General features: G+C 29.9%; 1 protein-coding gene across 1 annotated transcript in view; it reads right to left on the reverse strand.

Annotated features, from left to right (window-relative positions):
• LOC147803323 (uncharacterized) overlaps positions 1-20,828 on the reverse strand; it is a 135,323-nt gene extending 114,495 nt beyond the window's left edge. The window contains exons 1-2 of the mRNA XM_087150494.1: positions 20,109-20,828; positions 15,884-18,932 (exon numbers count right to left, since the gene is read on the reverse strand). Of these exons, the coding sequence (XP_087006620.1) occupies positions 15,884-18,932; positions 20,109-20,828 (3,769 nt within the window). The remainder of the gene's footprint in view (positions 1-15,883; positions 18,933-20,108) is intronic.
• Positions 20,829-21,032: the final 204 nt, after the last annotated feature.

Here is a 21,032-nt window from a genome sequence, read left to right on the forward strand (position 1 = left end):
TTCTTTATTTTACGTTTTTTAGTTTCTAAATAATGATTTTTATTGAAACTTGAAATTTTTTAATAAAAATTGTTGTCAAAAAACCTTTTTTACTAAATTAAATTTCATAAAATTATGAGGCTTATGTATACTATTTGTTCATTTTAATCTTTGAACTAATATGATTCTTATGGAATGTAAAGTTTAAATAGGCCTTTCATGTTATTTCATTAAATTTAGTAGAACTATTTTTCGGGCATTAGGTTTTGACTCTTATAAGAATATACATATTTTTTTCTGTTTATGTGCAAATATTTTTCCGATGTGTTTTGGATATTCCTTCTCTAATAAAAAGAGATACCATTTTGTTTTCGTTTGCATAAGAAAGGATATTAAACATTTTTCTTTTTTAAATTTAATTAGCCACGATAAAAAAGGAACGTTGCAATGCTACACGCTACATTAAAGACGTCTCTAGAGTAAATGAATGACTGTTCATATAGAAATCGCAGGTATTAGTCTCATACAACAACGCCCCCTATAGTTCGTTGCGATCGCGAATAAAGAACATTACGAGTGGTCCACGTCACCAAATTTATTCTTTTACAGTTGTCTGATACCACGCGCCATTTTTAAAAAAATTCCTACTATTTGTTCCCGCTCTCCCTATCTCCCTATATATCTATATATCCGTATATATTTATATATCTAAGAAATCGTTAATAAAATACTTTTAATTAATCCATTCCAGTTCAAATACATTTTCTTAAACTTGAAGTGGATGAGGACGCTTGATGATAATACAGTTTTTTTTCAAATATTAATTCCTTATTAAAATTCAATTAACTTAAGTTTCACATGGGAGAAAAATTTGTAATTATTTAATAAAAAGTAACTGAAATAATTTTTTTCCTTGTTGACCTAAGTAGGAATTGATTTAATTCTTTTTACATATATGTTACCGGCAAAGTATGAAATCCGGCATTGTATAGAATGCCCAGGCATTGTATATAATTAGAATGCCTAAAATCAGCCGGCAAAGTGTGAAATATATTTCACACATCGCCTAGACATTCTATAAAATGCCAAATGAGAAGCCGGCAAAGTATGAAATAAACGTCCTGATGAGGTTATTATGTGAATGATGTGCATGTTACTGTGAATGATCGAAATCGGTGGTTGTTGACTTTCACCAGTGAATGTTGACAATCACATAGTCGCTTTGGTGAATGTTCGAAATATTTATTACATCCGATTTGATATTAATTTATTCGTGGATATAATTACATTTATTGATATTTTAATACTTACTGACAATAGATTAGAAGAAACATCAGTGTTTAGAGTATCGGGCAAATATATACCGAGCAATGGCACTTGACCTTAAAAAAAAATCAGTGTAGGTTATACCGGGCAGTGGCACTTAACTAGACCTAGTATATATTTTGGACATTAAACAAAGGTCTAGTCATACTAAGTCTAGTTAAGTGCCACTGCCCGGTAAACATTTGCCCGGTATACCCTACACTGATGTTTTTTTAAGATTCAGTGACATTGTCCGGTATACATTTGCCCGGTATACCCTACACTGATGTTTTTTAAGGTTCAGTGCCACTGCCCGGTATACCCTACACTGATGTTTTTTTTAAAGATCAAATGCCATTGCCCGGTATACATTTGCCCGATACTCCAAAACACTGATGTTTCTTCCAATCTATCGTTAGTAAGTATTAAAATATCGAATAAATGTAATCATATCCACAAATATATTAATATCAAATCGGATGTAATAGAAATTTTGGAGATTCACCAAAGCGACTATGTGATTGTCAACATTCACCAGTGAAAGTCAACATCCACCGATTTCGGTCATTCACAGTAACATGCACATCATTTACATAATAACCTCATCAGGACGTTTATTTCATACTTTGCCTAAATAGCATTTGGCATTCTATAGAATGCCTAGGCATTGTGTACATTGCCTAGGTAAAGTATGTAATAATTCTCACATTTCATACTTTGCCTTAAAACAACCGGCATTCTATACAATGCCTAGTCATTCTATACAATGCTGGCGCTTGATACTTTGCCGGTAACATACATATTACTTGTTTTTATACTTCATGCAGTAAAAATAGATTCACAAAACATAAATCTGTTTCCTTTTTTAAAAAAAACTTATTACTTCAAACGAAAATTTCCTCAAATTGAAAATATTACTATCCTTTTTTTATTCGAAGATACGAATTTCGTCAAAAGAATTATACTTAATGCAATATATCAATTATCCAGTTGATTCGGAATGCAACACAAAATAAAAAGAAGATAATAGAATACTCAGTCATCGCCAAGAATCGAATCCGGAAAGGAGCCCAATTATCCCTGCATGTTGTATAAACTATACTTTAAAAAAAATGTTCTATTAAGAGCTGTTGCTCAAGTTGCAGCGCATTGGAAGACACTTTTGGATGCATTCCTAGAATGTGCTGGGATGATGAGTGTGGAACTAGTTTTGTTAAATATTTGACAGATCACGTTTCGTCACAACTCACGTGAGTTCGAGACGATAAGTGAAAAAATATCATTCGTATTCGAGTTAAGATGCAAATTATCACGTGAATTCGAGATAAGTGACAGAAATAACGAGATACAAATCAATCATTAAGCGTTAAATTAGTTTTATTTTTCAGACTATTATTAAAATCAGATTTTTCAATTATGCAACAGCAAAAAATTATCACAGTGTTCAACAAGATCACGTTAACTGTTCCGTCGAAGTAATTACACCTAACACAAGATTTTAAAGAAGTCGCTTTTAACACTAAACATACCAATATTAATATATGGGTGATTCTTTTTAAACATGACAATATGGACCAAAAAATTTCTTCAAATTTAAAGTCTTCAAAATAATCCAATTTTTTTTTGCATACTTCTTCAGTTACACTTATTAATATCTTACAGACAGCAGAGTAGTTTATTGACATTTGCTCGAGAAAAAAAATAAAATAGAAATTTACCAAATCTTGAATGCCAGGAAAATGACATATTAGCTTAGAAGTTTAAAAGGCAGTCATTTTAAGTTAATAGTAAGTAACTCAACTTAAACCTTTATGTTAGATGGACCATAAATTGCTTAAATTAATTCTTTTCATCCATTGTAGAAAGAATCAAAAAAATTTTTGTTGCTGATATGTACAGAATAAAATTGTGTATAATAATCAATCATTAAATAAATAAATAACTTTGATTACATTCAAGCATATTACAATCATACATAAACTTCGTATTAGGTTAATATTTGCCTTCCCTGCTTACAGTATTAGCAGTTTAAAAAAATTTTTTGGTAACACTTCAATGTCTTGGCATTCATAATCCAGGAAAATGACAGCCATGATAATGACGAATTCGCCATTTTATAGCATATAACTTTAATTTAATATTTTGGCCTAAGACGTTTATATTCTGTAGAATACAACAGGATTTCTTAAAATAACTCAGATAAATCTGTGTAGTTTATGTTATTTATGATTTCAAGTAGCCAGGAAAATGACAACACATAAACCTACTCACCTTGAAAAATTTTTTTGAAATAGATTCTGAACCAGAAAATTGGTTCTTTATTCATGCAACAAGACATGTTCATATAGGAGGGTATCTAAGCAATCTATTAACATAAAATATTGATTTCTGGCCCTATCTATTTTGGTTATAAACCACTAAATAAAAGTAGCCAGGAAAATGACAGATTTTCTTGAGAGAAACAAGTTATTGACAGAAAAAATTATTTTAAGCGAAGTTTTTGTAAATAATACCCTCTGCGTATATTCTAGAAATGCTTACAACGGTTGAGATAAAAAAAATTAGATATTGAAAAAGTTATGGGAAGTTTTGAAATATTGTTTGGGCATGCCAGGAAAATGACATTTTGAAGTTCAATTAAATTTTTTAATTATACGAAACAGTCATTGCTAGTGCAGAGTCATTTTAAAATGCTAACAGCAATGCCATTTATTAATTTAAAAAAAAAATTCTTTTTGTATAATAGTATTCGATCTTGGAGCAAGGGACAGTGAATTGTCATATTTCGTGAGAATCACCCATATACCTATTTCTACCATAGACGGTCAAACGACCGGACTTTATGTTTCTTGATTGAATGTATGAAATATGGATGTTAGGAGGGAAATAAACTTTAAAAAAAAGCTTTATAATAATTAAACAAAATTGTATATTGACAATTTATATGTATTAAAAACACAAAGAATAAATTCTTTTTAATTCATGGTTCAACGCATGTTTTACATATACAGGGTGTTTCCATTGTTCCACAAACATATTTCTTCTAATTATTATTATTTTTATAATTCTTATAATTATTATTATAATTATAAGAATATATAAGAATTATAATTGTCACTTCTTCTTAAACAAAAATGCCAATTTTAAATTTTAGGTGCTTTCTTAAAATTCGAATTCACAGTTATTATGATGGAACTAACTACGCAACTATCTTTGCAGAAATGTGCATCTTATCGAATGCAATACGTTGAACACGCTTTACATCGTAATTCCTGATCCGATAACCTTATAAAGCAAAATAAATTGTTCTCCCGGTCAAATGACCGGTTGTTGTCGAAATACGTATACGACAAGTATTATTCGAAACAAACAATAGTAGAAGTATATTAACTGTACATAATTGTTAGAAAAAGTCATGAAGTCAAATATGCCAAAACGATAAGATGATAAGCGCATTTTCGATGCAAAATTTCTTAAACGGTCCTTTGATCGGTTATGGTATGTTTAGTGTTAAAAAAAATAGAAAAGGAAGAAAATTACTTCAAAAGAGGTTATAATCTTTTAGTCATTGTGACAGAAACCAACATTTCCCCATTACCAGCTACTTAAAGTAATAATGCTTTTATTCAATGTTAAGAGAAGCCTGAATAAATAATGCTGTAAATGTGCGCCATTTTTCAATTTGCAACTTCGTCGCTTTTATCCCCTAATAATTTGCGACGAATCTTTGGGAGATATAGGGATTAATTAGCACAGAACTGTGAAGTTCTAGAACAACCTAAACTTGTGTCTTAATCTTTCGAGGTTTACCCCAGGAGAAAATCAACAACATTCACCTCTTTTGGAGAAAACTATTCCCTACTCTTTTAATGAGAATAGAACACTTTTGCACAAGGCAGGGAAGACACACAATGGAACAAATATTGTACGCATATTTTCTGCTTGCTTAGAGATCAATAGAATAAACGCATTTGTCACAGAAAGCGAGATTTTCTAGGCTTGTTTTAATTTATTTTTAAGTAAACGAAACTAATTCGAAAATGAAACTGAATAAACCATCTGGAAATTTTAACAAATGCGCTGCAATAAGTGTAGTAGTTTTGGGGGAAAAAAAACCTCCGAAATTATATATATTACTTGATTAATGAACTATTGTACGGTAAGTAGGATGTAGATATAAACAAATTTTATTATTCATTTTTTGTAATTCAAGCGTTTGTTGTTGTTGTCTTCAGCCATTTAGGCAGAGGAGGGGGGCGCTTGTTCTTGTTTTCCAGTGGTGCCATCTTTGGTTAAAAATTCGACTTCTTTCACACCCATACTTCACACCCGTTTATAGGGTGGACTCATTCATACATCCATAGATCGTAATTTTGACCTGAACCAGAGAACGATAAATTTACATTCGGCAGTTGCAATTTCGTTTTTCTTCAGAACGCCCCTATTTTTGTGCCGCCCCTATTTTTGCCGAAACATGTCGACTTTTATTACCAGCTTCCTAATTTTATGAAACAACTAAAGTTCTTTTTTCCATCATCAAGTATATCTTTCCTCTTTAATTTCTTGGGATTATTTATTTAAAAACTGAATTGTTCGATAACTCATCAATTGAAAGATTCGAGAAATGTGCTACGATTCTATAGAATGGAGGCAACGATTAGAACATTTTCAATTGCAATATTGTTTCTTTGCCTACTTTAGCATCGTTTGTCCTGAAAAATTATTTTACAACATAATTATTTTTAAGCAGTAGATAGCAAAGAGCGCCTTATTCGCTATCCTAAAGAACACATTCGCAGTTATTCTTAACTTTTAACAATAAAGGAAAGCAGTCATAAATTATCAAACCTATTTCTATTTTCTTAAAAAGATTTAAATACTCAATAACATTCCTGAATTAATCTACTTAGAAAACTAGTAAAAATCCAATTGAAAAGCGGCTTTTTGTTTCAGATTCGCTAATTATAAAATTATGTCCCGGGCAGGAAATCGGAAAACAGATTAAAGTTGCAGTTAAAGAATGTTTTCCCTTTGAAGAATATTAATGCAATCATTATTATTCCAAACGTTTTCTTCAGATAAACAAATTATCTGCAAGCGATAATTTATTATACTCGTTTTCTTCAATTATTGATTCACTTCAGTTCAGTTCAAGGTGATGTCTCCTTCCCCCTCCCCCCCTTTCGCCCTGCTTACTCTCTCTCTACTACAAATTTTCTTAAACGACTAAAAAGTAAACAAACAACGCATTCATTCATTATTCAAGTGTTTCTACAGAGACGAAGATGTTGATCACGTAATTTAAAGGCTTATTTAACGACAGACAAATCAAATATAAGTTTCATAATTAGGGGATTAATGGCAACGACCTGAATAGAGGGCACTGAAGTGAAATAAATATTGAAACGATGTTCCAATTCCAACTCCGATTTTCCAATGTTCATTTGAGAGGACATAATTTAATACCTTTCATTTGTCTTTTGATGGGGATTCGTCAGATAGTAAGAATTTAAAATTCTTCCCAGGAAATTAAATATTTTCAGTTTTATTATCAGTCGAAATATCTGCTACATATTAACGATATCAAAAAGACTGCATAGTATAGTATAGGAATCTTCAAATAGTAATGAGCAGGCCCAATTCTGATAAATATTCTTAAAATTATAAGAATAATAATTTCTTCTTAGAACTTGTGCTGTCTTGATTGTTTCGACATTTTCGTGGTTAAGAACTAACCGTTAGTTAGAAATGAAGTAAAGTTTATTACACAAAAATGCCAATCTAAAATGTTAGGTACTTTCTTGAAATTTGAATTCTTGGCAAGGCCGTAGCCAGAATATTTTTTCCGGGGGGGGGGGAACATGGTAAGAAGCAAAGACAGTTTCAGACGTGCAAAGTAGGGGGAAAACATTGTAACAAATATTGTTTATTCTGTTGTTTGCAAAAGTTAAACTACTAATTAAAAAATATTACATAATACTTATTTTTCAATTAATATTACATAATAATTATAATCAATTTGTAAACAAAGTTTACAAAGACATGCGACGGGGATTTGAAGAAAATTTTTTGATTACTTTTTTAGGGCAAAACAGAATATCCCGAAATATGCTTAATAAAGTTAGTTAATAAAAGGTTTGATTCGACAGTGTTTTTTCTTTTTACTGAGAGGCTCAAAGAAAGACTAAAAAGTTTGAATCCCAGAATTTCGAGGGGGGGGGGGAGATTTGTCCCGATGCCCCCCCCCCTGGCTACGGGCCTGATTCACGGTTATTCTGATTGAACTAACTACGCAACAGTCTTTGCAGAAATGTGCAACTCATCGAATGTAATACGTTGAACACGCATTACATTGTCATTTCTGATTTGATAACCTTATAAAGCAATAATTGTTCTTCTTGTAATTGTAGAATTACAGATGATAACTTGAAGAGTAATTTGCAAGATTTCAAACAGCGATTTCTTTTTTTTTTTAAAAAGTTGAGATCATTATTACATAAAAGTGTTTGTTGAGTTTCTTTTAGTTTGATTTTTTTATTAACAATTATCAGCGACAGGCATGCATTTTCGTCATCCGATACTTCATGATTACGGGTTACATACAAATACATAGTTTCATTTTCCGGCTTTAGGCAGTCGAGCAGATATAGAGTGTTCAATCGGATCTGATTAACATAATTCAAAACATCGCTCCGAGCTATATCCCAAATTCTACGATTACCGCAAGTTGCCAATCAGTCGTAGATAAATAGTTAAATGCTAGGCATTCATTTATTGATTCGACATTCTGTGCCATTCTGGGAAAATTGCAGCTCACACAATTCTACCGTGAAGAAAACTAATTATAACTCGGAACATAAATAATAAAAATGTTCGAAAATGACCTTTTAAATATTTACTTGGTTACAGGCAATGTCAACTTTAGAGTTAAAATTTAAACTGTAGTTTTCAGTAGCTTTAATTATCTCTATACGGGGAAAAAAAGCTTCTCGAATCTTATTGTCACAAAATCTATTGGATAAAAATTAAAATATGAAATTTTGCACATATTTAAAAAAAAACATTTGGCTAAACAGATGTCATTAGATTTAAAGTTGAAGATTTATTTCAAATCACGTAATTCAGTTTAGCGAAAACAGTTAGCAAGATAATTATTTTTTTCAGTCACGTATTTTTAGGTTTGAAGATGAGCAACATGTTTAATATTGTTTAAAATTGTTATTAATTTTGAAGTAACGACAGTGTAAAGATACGTTTTTTTTATTAACAATATCAAATTACAATATCATCCTGATTTTGCTAATACGTATGGTTTTGCTGCGCGCTACTTAGGGGAATATGGTTTATTTTAAACAAATGTCAAGATAAGTAACAGAGTTCAAAGTCAGTTCTCAGATTGTTACAAATAGTTTCTTAAAACAGAAAGCTCTGTTTACAATTACTCAGTGATCTGCGCCATCTATCGACAGATTTTGATATCTAATTTTAAAGTTAGCGAGTGATATTGACATTTCTAAGAAGCAGAAAGCAGCAAACATTACGATTCCATGTCCTCTATTTTTTAGATGATTTTTCGGTTAACTTTATATCTCTCAATTTTTCATGGGCGAATAAAACAACATATTACTGATAAAGAACTAAACTCTTCACACTTATTATAGTTATTTTTTTATGTTTAAAACTCAGTTCTTTAGAAAGTAAAAAAAAAAATATTGGAAACAAATCTCTTTGCAGAACTGTTAACGAGAATGTTCTCTGCAAAAAAATTATCATAGCATTAAGCTTATTTTTACCAAATAAAAAAGAATTAAGTAAAATTCCAATTCTTTACTATTTTAAAGTGACTTCAACCGAAAATTGCTCGCCGACGACCTACGAATGTTTGAAGCAGCCAAATCAAAATTTACGATCAAAACGACGTATTTCTTACACTTATTTTTCTTAGTCATCGAGAGAAAAATGTATTTCGGTAATACCTAGGTCAATTCGAAATATGTACAAATGCAATGTTTTTCGAATCGCGGAGTGGTTTAACTTGTCAGTGCTTGAAATATGTTTTAAAGGATGTTTAAGAACCGATGCTGACAGGTCATAAAATATGTTTTATTAAAGCATAACTTAAACTATAACTTAATTTAACCGAAATGCAAAGATATTTCATTTTTAAAATACTTGACATTTTAAATATGTTTATTTAAAAGTTGATACTTTAAAAGCTCACTAACAAGGGAAACTAGGGAAGTGTGACTCGCCAATTTTGAAATAAACTAGTGGGATGTATGCCTTATGAAGAATAATTTTAGGGGCCAACATTCGTTTCGGCCCATAGAAGGTCCTGTGAGAGATAAAAAATTATTCAATATATAGAAAAATCGGTATTTTATTACTTCAATGCAGACTATTAGTTATTATAATTGTCTCATACTCCAATTAATTTTGTGGTACATTCACGTACTATATAATGCATATTTATTGTCAAAAATGATTTCGAAAATTTTATATATCAGTTCGGGTTTTACCTAACAGGTTTTTTAGAAAAGCCTGTCAGGTTAATTTTAAAAAAAATTGACATCAAATTTTTAAAATTTTTTTTTCTTCAAAAAACTTTCCAAATTAATTGGAGTATGCAATTATTGCAAATCAATTAATAATTAATTAATAATAATTTATTAATTAATTATTTTTTAATTAATTTATTAATTAGCAAATTGATTAGTTATCCAATTCATTACAAATTAATTGGATTATGAGACAATTACAATAACTAACTGTCTGCATTGAAGTAATACAACTCCGATTTTTCTATATATTGAATTATTTTTTCTCTCTCACAGGACCTTCTATGAGCTGAAACGAATGTTAATTAATTTATTATTAGCAAATTAATTATCCAATTAATTACAAATTAATTGGAATATGAGACAATTACAATAAGTAATAGTCTGCATTGAAGTAATAAAATACCGATTTTTCTATATATAGAATTATTTTTTATCTCTCACAGGACCTTCTATGGGCCGAAACGAATGTTGCCCCCTAAAATTATTCCTCATAAGGCATACATCCCACTAGTTTATTTCAAAATTGACGAGTCACACTTCCCTAGTTTCCCTTGTAAGCCGTATTAAATAGGAGTACAGATACGAAGATATTTACAGATTTACATATATATTTTATTCTAAAAGCATCGTTGAACAGCCGATTCAATTTTGGATTTACGACTACTAATGTTCAACTCTGTAACCTTGTAATTTTGAACCAACCCAGAAGACAAGGGAGCTCCTGGATCAGTACCATCAGAGGTATGATTTCTCATGGGAACACGGAGGACTCAACAGATATAACGTGCATCAGACCATAGCCACCGAGAGTGAAGGCCTCTCAGTAGATTTGTGACGTCATCCTCTGACGGGTTAGCGAAGCATAAGATAACGCGGTATTCAGGTTTGTATTAAGCGAAAACTATAATAAATAATTCAAACTTTTGAGCTACGTAATATATTTTTGCCTCAGCTAATTTAATAGCACTTAAATTTTTTTTTCAAGTGGTGAATTTTTAGCTTTTTCAGTTATTTTTAAAGTTATAACTCAATAAAATGAACCTGTAGGACTTCTTGATGCTTTTCAATAGAAATGAAGAAAGCAAATTTAATAAGAAATTTTTCACTTTTAATTTTTAAATCTTGATTCCTTATAACTGTTTTTAATATCAAAAGAATAAACCTTATTTAAGTGTATAATTTACTATTTTCTAATATGTAATTAAACTTCATATATTTGAATAAGAAATAATACATTTTAATAATGAAACGGTTACGAGACAAATAAAAATATGTTATATCATGGCAAAACAAATAAGAGACAAATAAAGAAATAATAGTTTTATTGTCACATTTCTGAAGTTTTTATTTTACATATACTCTTCCAGACTTATAAAATAAGCATTAAATTTGGGATAAAATGAGAATAGTATATAAATATATATATATAAGTTAGATCTCTGGAGCAAACTCAAAATTCATTTATCCTTAAGATTGCAAAAATCTAAATTCAAATTTTATTTATTTTTTCTTAAAAAAAAGGACATATACTCTTCCAGACTTATAAAATAAACATAAAAATGGGAATAAAATGAGAATAGTACATATAATCTGGAGAAAACTCAAAATTTATTTATCTAACAAGGGAAACTAGGGAAGTGTGACTCGCGAATTTTGAAATAAACTAGTGGGATGTATGCCTTATGAGGAATAATTTTAGGGGGCAACATTCGTTTCGGCCCATAGAAGGTGCTGTGAGAGATAAAAAATAATTAAATATATAGAAAAATCGGTATTTTATTACATCAATGCAGATTATTAGTTATTGTAATTGTCTCATACTCCAATTAATTTGTAATTAGTTGGTTAATTCATTAATTAATTATTCATTAATTAATTATTCATTAATTATTCATTGATTAATAATTATTTATTAACTAATTAATAATTAATTATTAATTAATTAATTTATTTGCAATTACATACTCCAATTAATTTGGAAAATTTTTTGAAAACAATTTTTAAAAAATTTGACGTATTTTTTTTTTTTTTAAATTAACCTAACAGGTTTTTTTGAAAAACTACAGATATATAAAATTTTCGAAATCAATTTTGACAATAACTATGCATCATATAGTACGTGAAAGTACCGCAAAATTAATTGGAGTATGAGATAATTACAATAACTAATAGTCTGCATTGAAGTAATAAAATACCGACTTTTCCATATATTGAACTATTTCTAATCTCTCACAGGACCTTCTATGGGCCGAAACGAATGTTGCCCCCTAAAATTATTCCTCATAAGGCATACATTCCACTAGTTTATTTCAAAATTGGCGAGTCACACTTCCCTAGTTTCCCTTGTAAGATTGCAAAAATTTAAATTTATTTAAAAAAAAATAGAACATATACTCTTTCGGACTTATAAAATGAACATAAAAATTGGAATAAAATGAGAATAGTACATATAAGCTGGAGCAAACTCAAAATTTATTTACCCTTAAAATTGCAAAAATCTAAATTTAAATTTTATTTATTTTTTAAAAAAAAAATAGTGTTTCTTTTTTAGTTTTAGTATAGATCATTATATGGTAGTTCAAAAAATAATAAAGAAAATAATAACATAACAATTTAATAATATTTTTTTGTTGCCAGATTTGTACAAAAATATATTACAAGGAGGAAATATTGATTGGATAATTATAGGGAAAAAAACATATTCTAAGAAAATAGAGAAGATTTTTTAATATGAACAACTACTTTGAATATTAATTAAAAAGTTGTCTATTATATTCTAATATATACACACTAGCAAGTAACGGCAGAATTTTAGATTGGTTAGCTTCGTGGGGAAAATTACAATGTTCGGGCTATATATATATATATATATATATATATATATATATATATATATATATATATATATATATATATATATATATATATATATATATACATATTTTATATATATATATATATATACATGCCTTTCACAAAATGAGGGAGAAAATGATACAGAACGAAACAGTTTCAGGTGCGAGTTTTAAAACGAATTCAACATAGTAAATAAAATATATTAGTTTACAGAACTGTCCTTAATTGGTATGAAATGTTAATTGTTAAAATAGTAAAAAAAAATTTTAAGGTATCAGCACAAAGATAACAAAAGATAACACAAATACGATTCATCTGTATTCGAAAGATTCATACCATATGAATCAAGAACAACAGTTTCATTAATATTCATTAAAATAATAACATACAAAACTTAAAATGGCTACTAACAATGAATCAAATTCCTTTTTTATTAATATAATCTAATGTACTACCGGAGTTTTTTTTTTCAAGTATGAATATTTATGAAGTTTTACTCATATGATCGTAAGCTATCGTTAAGAATAAATAAGCTTCAAATGCCAATCAACATTGCTATTAATTTTTCTTTCTTTTAAAAGTATAAAACTAAAGATTCTTTACTAGTTTTTTTAAATAATATAAATGTTAACTCTTAATGACATTTTATATTTGTTTATATATACATTTAAACACGACAAATGATGTTTAAATTTGTTTTATTCCACGTCTAAGAATTTTGCAAAAGCACGAATGTTAGTTTCATATTCTAATGTTTGCCAACAATAAGCAATACCTAAAGCAATGTAATTCTTAAATACAATTTATTTCAATATTTAATTAAAAAGCTTATTATTAAGTCTGCAAAAACGAATATTAAAACATGAAAGATAAATAACACTTACTCGACTATTAACGGTTATTTGATAACTGTCTCGTTTGGTAGAATTAATCCATTTTTTTCTTTTTAAATTTCCTCATTTTTAGGAAACCTAAATACTGATATTTTAGGCACATTTTTGTAGTTCCCTTTACATCTTGCAACTACACACGATTATTTTAAATCGTTTAAAAGGACACATCCGACGGACAAACAACACTGCTATTCAATGAAGGACAAATATTTGAAATTGGCGGCTAATCACATATCCCCACAGAATGTGACGTCACTAAAAGACCTTGATGATCTCGACGGCCTTATTTCTCGGTGGCTATGATCAGACACCATTTACTACACGGGGAGTCTTCGGTCGATGGGGATCGAACTTACGACCTCTTAGATTACAAACCAGACTATCCCGGCCAATGATTCACATATACATTGTTTTTACAAGAAATGTAACTACATTAGCACTTTTGTCGCGGTAATGACAGGTATTGGACCGAACCTCTGCACTAAAAGCTCCCGCTGCAGCATTGAAATTAAAACAAAAGGTATATTCCTGCAAAAATAGTTCATTTTTCTTCAAAAATTATTAATAAATTGCAATCAATTACAATACTCACTATATTGTATTTCCTATTTCTATGTCTATTTACGACCTTCCTTTACGATTTCTATATTGTTCTAAATCGTCCAGAGAATATCGAGAGACGTTTCATATCGTCTACATCAGTGGTTACCAACTGGCGGCCAGCGAAACTTTTTTTTCGTGACTCGCGAATTAAAATATATTAGATATCATTTTTGCGGACAATTTATATGGGTTTAAATTTATATGGGCTAGTTAAAAAAAAAAAAAAATTTCTTTTTTTCTGTGAAATTTAACAAACCAACGGTGTAAAAAAATTTATTTCTCAGGCTTTGCATCTAAGAAAATATTTATTCAAGAAAATATTTATTATTATTTTTAATTCAATACTTTTGTTTTTGTACAACTTGATAAAAATCTTTCAGTAATATTTAATGTTCCTTCAAACATAAAACAGTTTTATATAAAATTTTGATTGGTTTTTTTAATTGCGGCCCCAGACTCATGCAAGTTGGAAACCCCTGATCTACATATTTGTGGAGTAACTCAAAGGATAGAGTGCTTTCCTTTCAATGAGGTGCCCGGATTCGAATCCCAGCGATGGCTGGTCGATACGAATTCCGCATCCGGCTTGCATCGACCATTTTAAATACGGTGATATGATCTTTCAGATCTCGGGGTTTCATTCATTACAAAACGCCTTTAACTTAAAATATATTTAATAACAAGAAGGATGTTGATGATGTTACAGTGTTATGGAGGAAAACTGTGTAGAAACTAACTGATTTTACATTGCTGCGCAGAGCGCCATCTATTGAGTATTAGAAATAATTAATATGGAGAAATAAATAATATTAACACACTTCCCCCCGATGAACTCTTAGTTCATAACAATTTAGTCATTTCATATATTAATCAAAGTTATTTTTCTCAAATGTAAGGTACCAATATTTAAAATATAATATAATCTTACCTTTTACAATATGAGCCCTTCTTAATTATATAAAGATTATAATGCAATAATATTAATTGAATTCTTAAAATAATATGTTTCATGAGCATTAGTTCAAACCTTTAACAAATAAATGAAATTATTTAAATTTGAGTAAATATCAATTGATGAAATTAAATTATCATATCATGAATAATAAATCAAGCAATTTTCACAACACAAATTCTTTCACATGCAAAATATTTCAATTTTAAACAAACAAACATTTAAACAAGAAAATATATATGTATGCATGTTTTCTTTAAATCAAAAAGTTCAAATAATATCTTAAGATAAACTTAATTTGTAAGTTAAATGAATATCTTAAGTAATATTGTAAAATAAAATGTTCAAATAATAATAAATGTGAATTTAAAGTTCAAATAGAATGTTCATATTAATTTAATTGTCCACTTCTAAATTATATAATAAATTTATAGGACGTTTTATTATTGACGTATCTGTTTTCAAAGCACATGCTCTTATTTTGTTATCACGTCCTTGAAATGTTTCCACAATTTTTCCAAGTTTCCACATGCTCCTTGGAAGTTTGTCATCATGAATCAAAACAATATCATTTACCTTAAAATTTTGATTACCTTTATCCAAATTTACATAATTGACAGCTCTTAAATTTAAAAGATAATCCCTTTTCCATTTCTTCCAAAATAGATTTATAAGTCTTTCTCGATATTTAAATTTTTTAATTATCATTTTTTTGTCAATCATGCAGTCAATACCGGATAACTTGACTGACGGTAAACTTATTAATCGTCTTCCAAGTAGCATGTGGGATGGCGTTAGAGGAAAAGTTTCTGGAGAATCTGTAGTCACGTAAGTAATAGGCCTCGAGTTAATCACAGCTTCTATTTCACATAGAACTGTTTCGAGTTCTTCACTAGTCAAAGATGTTTTCCTCAGTAATTTCCGAAGAATGATTTTCATTGAACGAACCATTCGCTCGTAGAATCCACCCCACCAGGGTGCTCTTTCAACGATGAATTTCCACATTATTCCTTTTGAGGAATAAAACTCACTCACTTCAGAACTGCTCAAAATAGTCCACATTTTTTTCAATTCAAACTCTGCTCGTTTGAACGTCTGAGCATTGTCTGAATAAATTACAGAACACAGTCCTCTTCTGGAAATGAAGCGACGAAAAGCAAGTAAAAATGCTTCAGTTGTTAAACTGGAAACAATTTCCAGGTGTATCGCTCGTGTAACTGCACAGGTGCATAGCATGATGTAAAACTTACTGTCAGAGTCCTTCACAAATAAGGGTCCAGCAAAATCCAGGCCAGTAACTGAAAATGGGGGTGACTGTTCTATTCTGTCTTTAGGAAGAGGAGCCATAATTTCTCTTCCTGATCGAACATTGAATCTCTTACATAAGACGCATCTTCCAATTATTGACTTAATAAATTGCCGACCTTTCGGAATCCAAAACTTCTCTCGTACCTGCGTTAGTGTGTCTGAAATACCAGAGTGTAGGGTCTTTTCGTGTGCTTCCTTCACTATCAGTTCTGTAAATTTAGTTTTTGATGGTAATAGTATAGGATGTTTTTCATAATAGTTCAAATTGGAGTGCTGTAGTCTTCCACCCACAAGTAGAATCCCTTTGTCAGAAATGAACGGATTTAAGTCTCTGATTTTTGAGCACTTCTGTAAATGTTGTCCTTCCTTTAAGCAATCTATATCCTTACTGTAGTTCTTTGCTTGTACGTGTCTCAACCAAAGGTTTTCAGCTTCTTCTAATTCTTCTGCAGTTAAATCATTTTTGATTCTATCTTCTTTCTTCACTCTCAAATTTGTTATAAATCTTCTAATCCAGGCTGTTATTCGGTAAACCTTCTTAATAGAACTAAATTTGTGGATATCGAAAATTGAATCGTGAACATTATTTTCACTTCCATAATTAACTGCAATAAATTTTGATCTCTTTTCTCCATCTACATCTGATCTTCTAAAATTTTCTTCGTTTTTCGGCCATTTTTCTTCGCTTAATGTCAACCATGTTGGTCCATTAAAAATAGTTGCACTTGAGAGCAAATCATTAGCACTGCATCCTCTTGATATGATGTCAGCTGGATTATCGTTTCCCTTTATGTACTTCCAATTAGAAGGATCTGTTAAAGTTTGGATCTCACTTACTCTGTTTGAAATAAATGTCTTCCACTGATTTGCATTTCCTCGAATCCAATTAAGGGCTATGGTTGAGTCAGAATATAGTATATAGTTGTTATTTATTTGAAACACTTTCCTTAAAGTATCCAATAATCTGGAACCTATAAGAGTGGCCATCAGTTCTAATCTTGGTAGACTCAACTTCTTCAATGGTGCAACGCGTGCCTTTGAAGTAACAAAGCTTACGCAAAAATTTTGATTTCTTTCATATCGAATATATGCAATCGCTCCATACGCCTTCTCACTTGCGTCACAAAATATAATTATCTTATAATTCCCTACTTCGGAACAGCTATCTTCTTCATGAAAATAATATCTTGGTAGTGAAAGTTCCTTTAATACATTTACTTCCTTATACCATTTTTCCCATTTCAGTCTTAAAATGTCTCCGAATTCCTCATCCCATTCTAAGCCTTGTTCCCATATTTCTTGAAGAAGAATTTTAATTCTAATCGTGAATGCTGTTATATATCCCATTGGATCAAATAATTTCGATGATATGCGTAATACGCTTCTCTTAGTATTTTTCACATTTTCCAAAGAGTCAATTAAAGAACTTAAATCTAAATTAAATTCATCCCTTAAAGTATTCCAAATTAATCCTAAAACCTTTAAAGGTACTGTTTCTTCACTAGGATATTTTTCAAATTTCGTGTCTTGCCATTTTTGGCATAACTCCTTAGAATTACTCTTCCACTTCCTAAGATTTATTGATGCATCCTTTAATATTAATTTAGTGTCCCTGGATAATAGTAGTCCATCTTCAATCGTATTTGTACCAGTAATAAGATCGTCGACATACAAATTTTCATTTAAAACCTTACACGCCAAAGGATGAGATTCTTTATAATTTTTGATATGATACTTTATTGTTCCAGCCAGTAAAAATGTTGATGATTTTACTCCGAAAGTTACGGTTCTATTGCGAAAAACCTCAATTTTCTTGGGAGGGAATTGCTCTGACCAAAGAAATCTAAGATAGTCCCTATCATGTTCATCAATTAGCAATTGTAGGAAAGCCTTTTCACAATCAGCAATTATTCCTATCTTAAACTCGCGAAATTTTAATAGTAAAATTAAAAGATTGGGGTTTAGATTGGGACCCGATAATAAGTTATCATTTAGAGAGTAGCAATTTTTTTCTTTAGCCGAAGCATCAAAAACTATCCGTAACCTTGTAGTTTGTTTATCATTTCTAATTACTGGATGATGAGGTAAGTAATAAACCATATTTGGAACTATTGATTTATCATTAACAGGTTCTATTATTCCTTCCGATAATTGTTCTTTAAAAATACTAGCATAATTATCATGCAAAGAAGGATTCTTATTAAAACGCGATGTTAAACTACTTAACCTTCTTTTAGACAAATTAAAATTGTCAGAAATGTTTACCTCATCTTTAAATGGTAATTTAACTACGTATCTGCCATCCTGAAATTTTATATTTTGTTCAAACTGTTTTAAAGTTTCTTCCTCTAAAGGTGTATTCTGAATTTTATCATTTATGCCTAAGCTTTCAATATCCCAAAATTTCCGTAACTGTAAATTTATATCATCACAAGAATTATTTTCACTAGTTAATTCCTCACAATTAAATTTTTCCTTACAATAACATAAATTTTCAATGATACAGTCATTTTTTAAATCTGAATGAGTAATCCCAGTTACGCTTCCGCCGAGTAATGTTTCGACATAAAACAAATCTTTAGTCAACTCCTTTATGTACCCAGTGTGGAGTTTCCAATAATAATCTGCTCCAATTAATATATCAATGGAATTTATTCCTTTCGAAAGGCATACATCAGTAAGCGCAAAATCCTCAAGCAGCAACTTTATTTTATTATTATGCGGTGGGAAAGAAGCACGTGTTATGGTACTTGAAACCAATAATTCGAACTCTGACCTTCGAGTAGGATATTTTTTATTGCTTATACTCGTCTTTACTATATCAAATGTTTTTTCTTGCGGTTCACGGCTTCCAAAAGTATAAACTAATAAATTTTCCTTTCTTATTATCGGGAGATTAAGCTTTTGAGCTAATTCTCTAGTAATGAATGACCTCATCGATGCGGAATCAAATAAAATATTTATCTCCTGCGTTTTATCTGCCAAATGTAAATTCGCAACACATGTTTGTAAGAACACTGATTGAAATTCCCCCTTTTGTCCCTCTTCGACATGAGAAACGCTGGCTACAACTGTATTTTTCTCTGCGGTTTCTTGCGAACTTTCGTTTTGAGTTTTCGGAATTCCAAAACAAATTATTTCGTGATGAGATTTACTATTACATTTTTTACAAGGACTAATTTTACTCCTACATTGTGAACTTAAATGTGATTTACGGAAACATTTAAAGCAACGACCTTCGCGCATTAATCTATCTCTTTTTTCAGAAACCGACATTTTTTCACAAATAAATGAATCATGTTCTGATTTACAAAATACACAATTAAATTTTACATTAGTAGCCAATGCTGAAGCTGTGGGAATATTCGATCTGAACTGTTTTTTGTTATTTATTACTTCCCTGGAATTATAATAATTATAGTGTTTATTTTTCTTAGCATTATCATGGAATAATGTAGATGATTCGCGTACTTGAATTTCTTCCTTAATAAATTGAATTAATTCCGACACATTAAATTCTGATTTTGATTTTCGTTTGCGGTTGTATTCTAAAGTTAAATCTTCTGGTATTAGTTTTAATAATATAGGGCATAATAAGTGTCCATATGTTCCAGAGACTACATTTAAGCTTTCTAAGGATCTAATGTTTACTTCTAAATTATCATATAAATTCCGTAATGCTCTAATATCACTAGAATTTTTTACGGGATCAAGATTTAATAGACGATTCATATGACTATTAATCACTAAATCTTCCCGCCCAAATCTATCTTTTAACAATTCTATACTTTTGGTATAATTTTCTTTAGTCAAAGCAAACCCTTTAATAGCATTTAATGCAATTCCACCCAGTAAACTCTTTAAATAAGTAAATTTTTGTATCTCAGTTAAACTTTCGTTTTCATGGATCGCGATTTCAAATTGATTCCAAAATTCAAGCCATAATGTTGTTTCTCCGTAAAATTTGTTTATGGTTAGTTTTGGGAGTTTAACTGCATTACTTATTTCTGGTACAAATTTAGATTGTGCGCTGTTAAATGATTCTTCTCCTCCTCTACTTTCTTTATTGTTTTCTTTCAAAAATCTTGCGATTCTAGATTGCCACTTTATTATTTTTTCCGAATATTCTTCAATTCCAGTAATTTCATTTTCTATTTCCTCACTTTCAATTAGTGGTTCAATTCGATTATTTATTGCTTTCAAACTTTTATTTTTATCAATTAACTGTTCCTTATAATCTATTAATTCTTCGATCTTTTCTTTAGTTTCAACATTATCATCATTCATCAAATTTTCAATCTTTGTTATTATTCGAGTTGTTAAAGAGCGAATTGTTTTTCTTTTGTTTTTCAAATCATCGTATGAATCCATAATTTAAATCAATTGCACTCACCTTTAATCAAATTCTTAGCTCCAGGTTGGTGCGCCAATTTTAAATACGGTGATATGATCTTTCAGATCTCGGGGTTTCATTCATTACAAAACGCCTTTAACTTAAAATATATTTAATAACAAGAAGGATGTTGATGATGTTACAGTGTTATGGAGGAAAACTGTGTAGAAACTAACTGATTT

The sequence above is a fragment of the Parasteatoda tepidariorum genome, chromosome 9 (assembly GCF_982258835.1).
Source record: "Parasteatoda tepidariorum strain Cologne lab strain chromosome 9, Ptep-v5.0, whole genome shotgun sequence".
Lineage (NCBI taxonomy): Eukaryota > Metazoa > Arthropoda > Arachnida > Araneae > Theridiidae > Parasteatoda > Parasteatoda tepidariorum.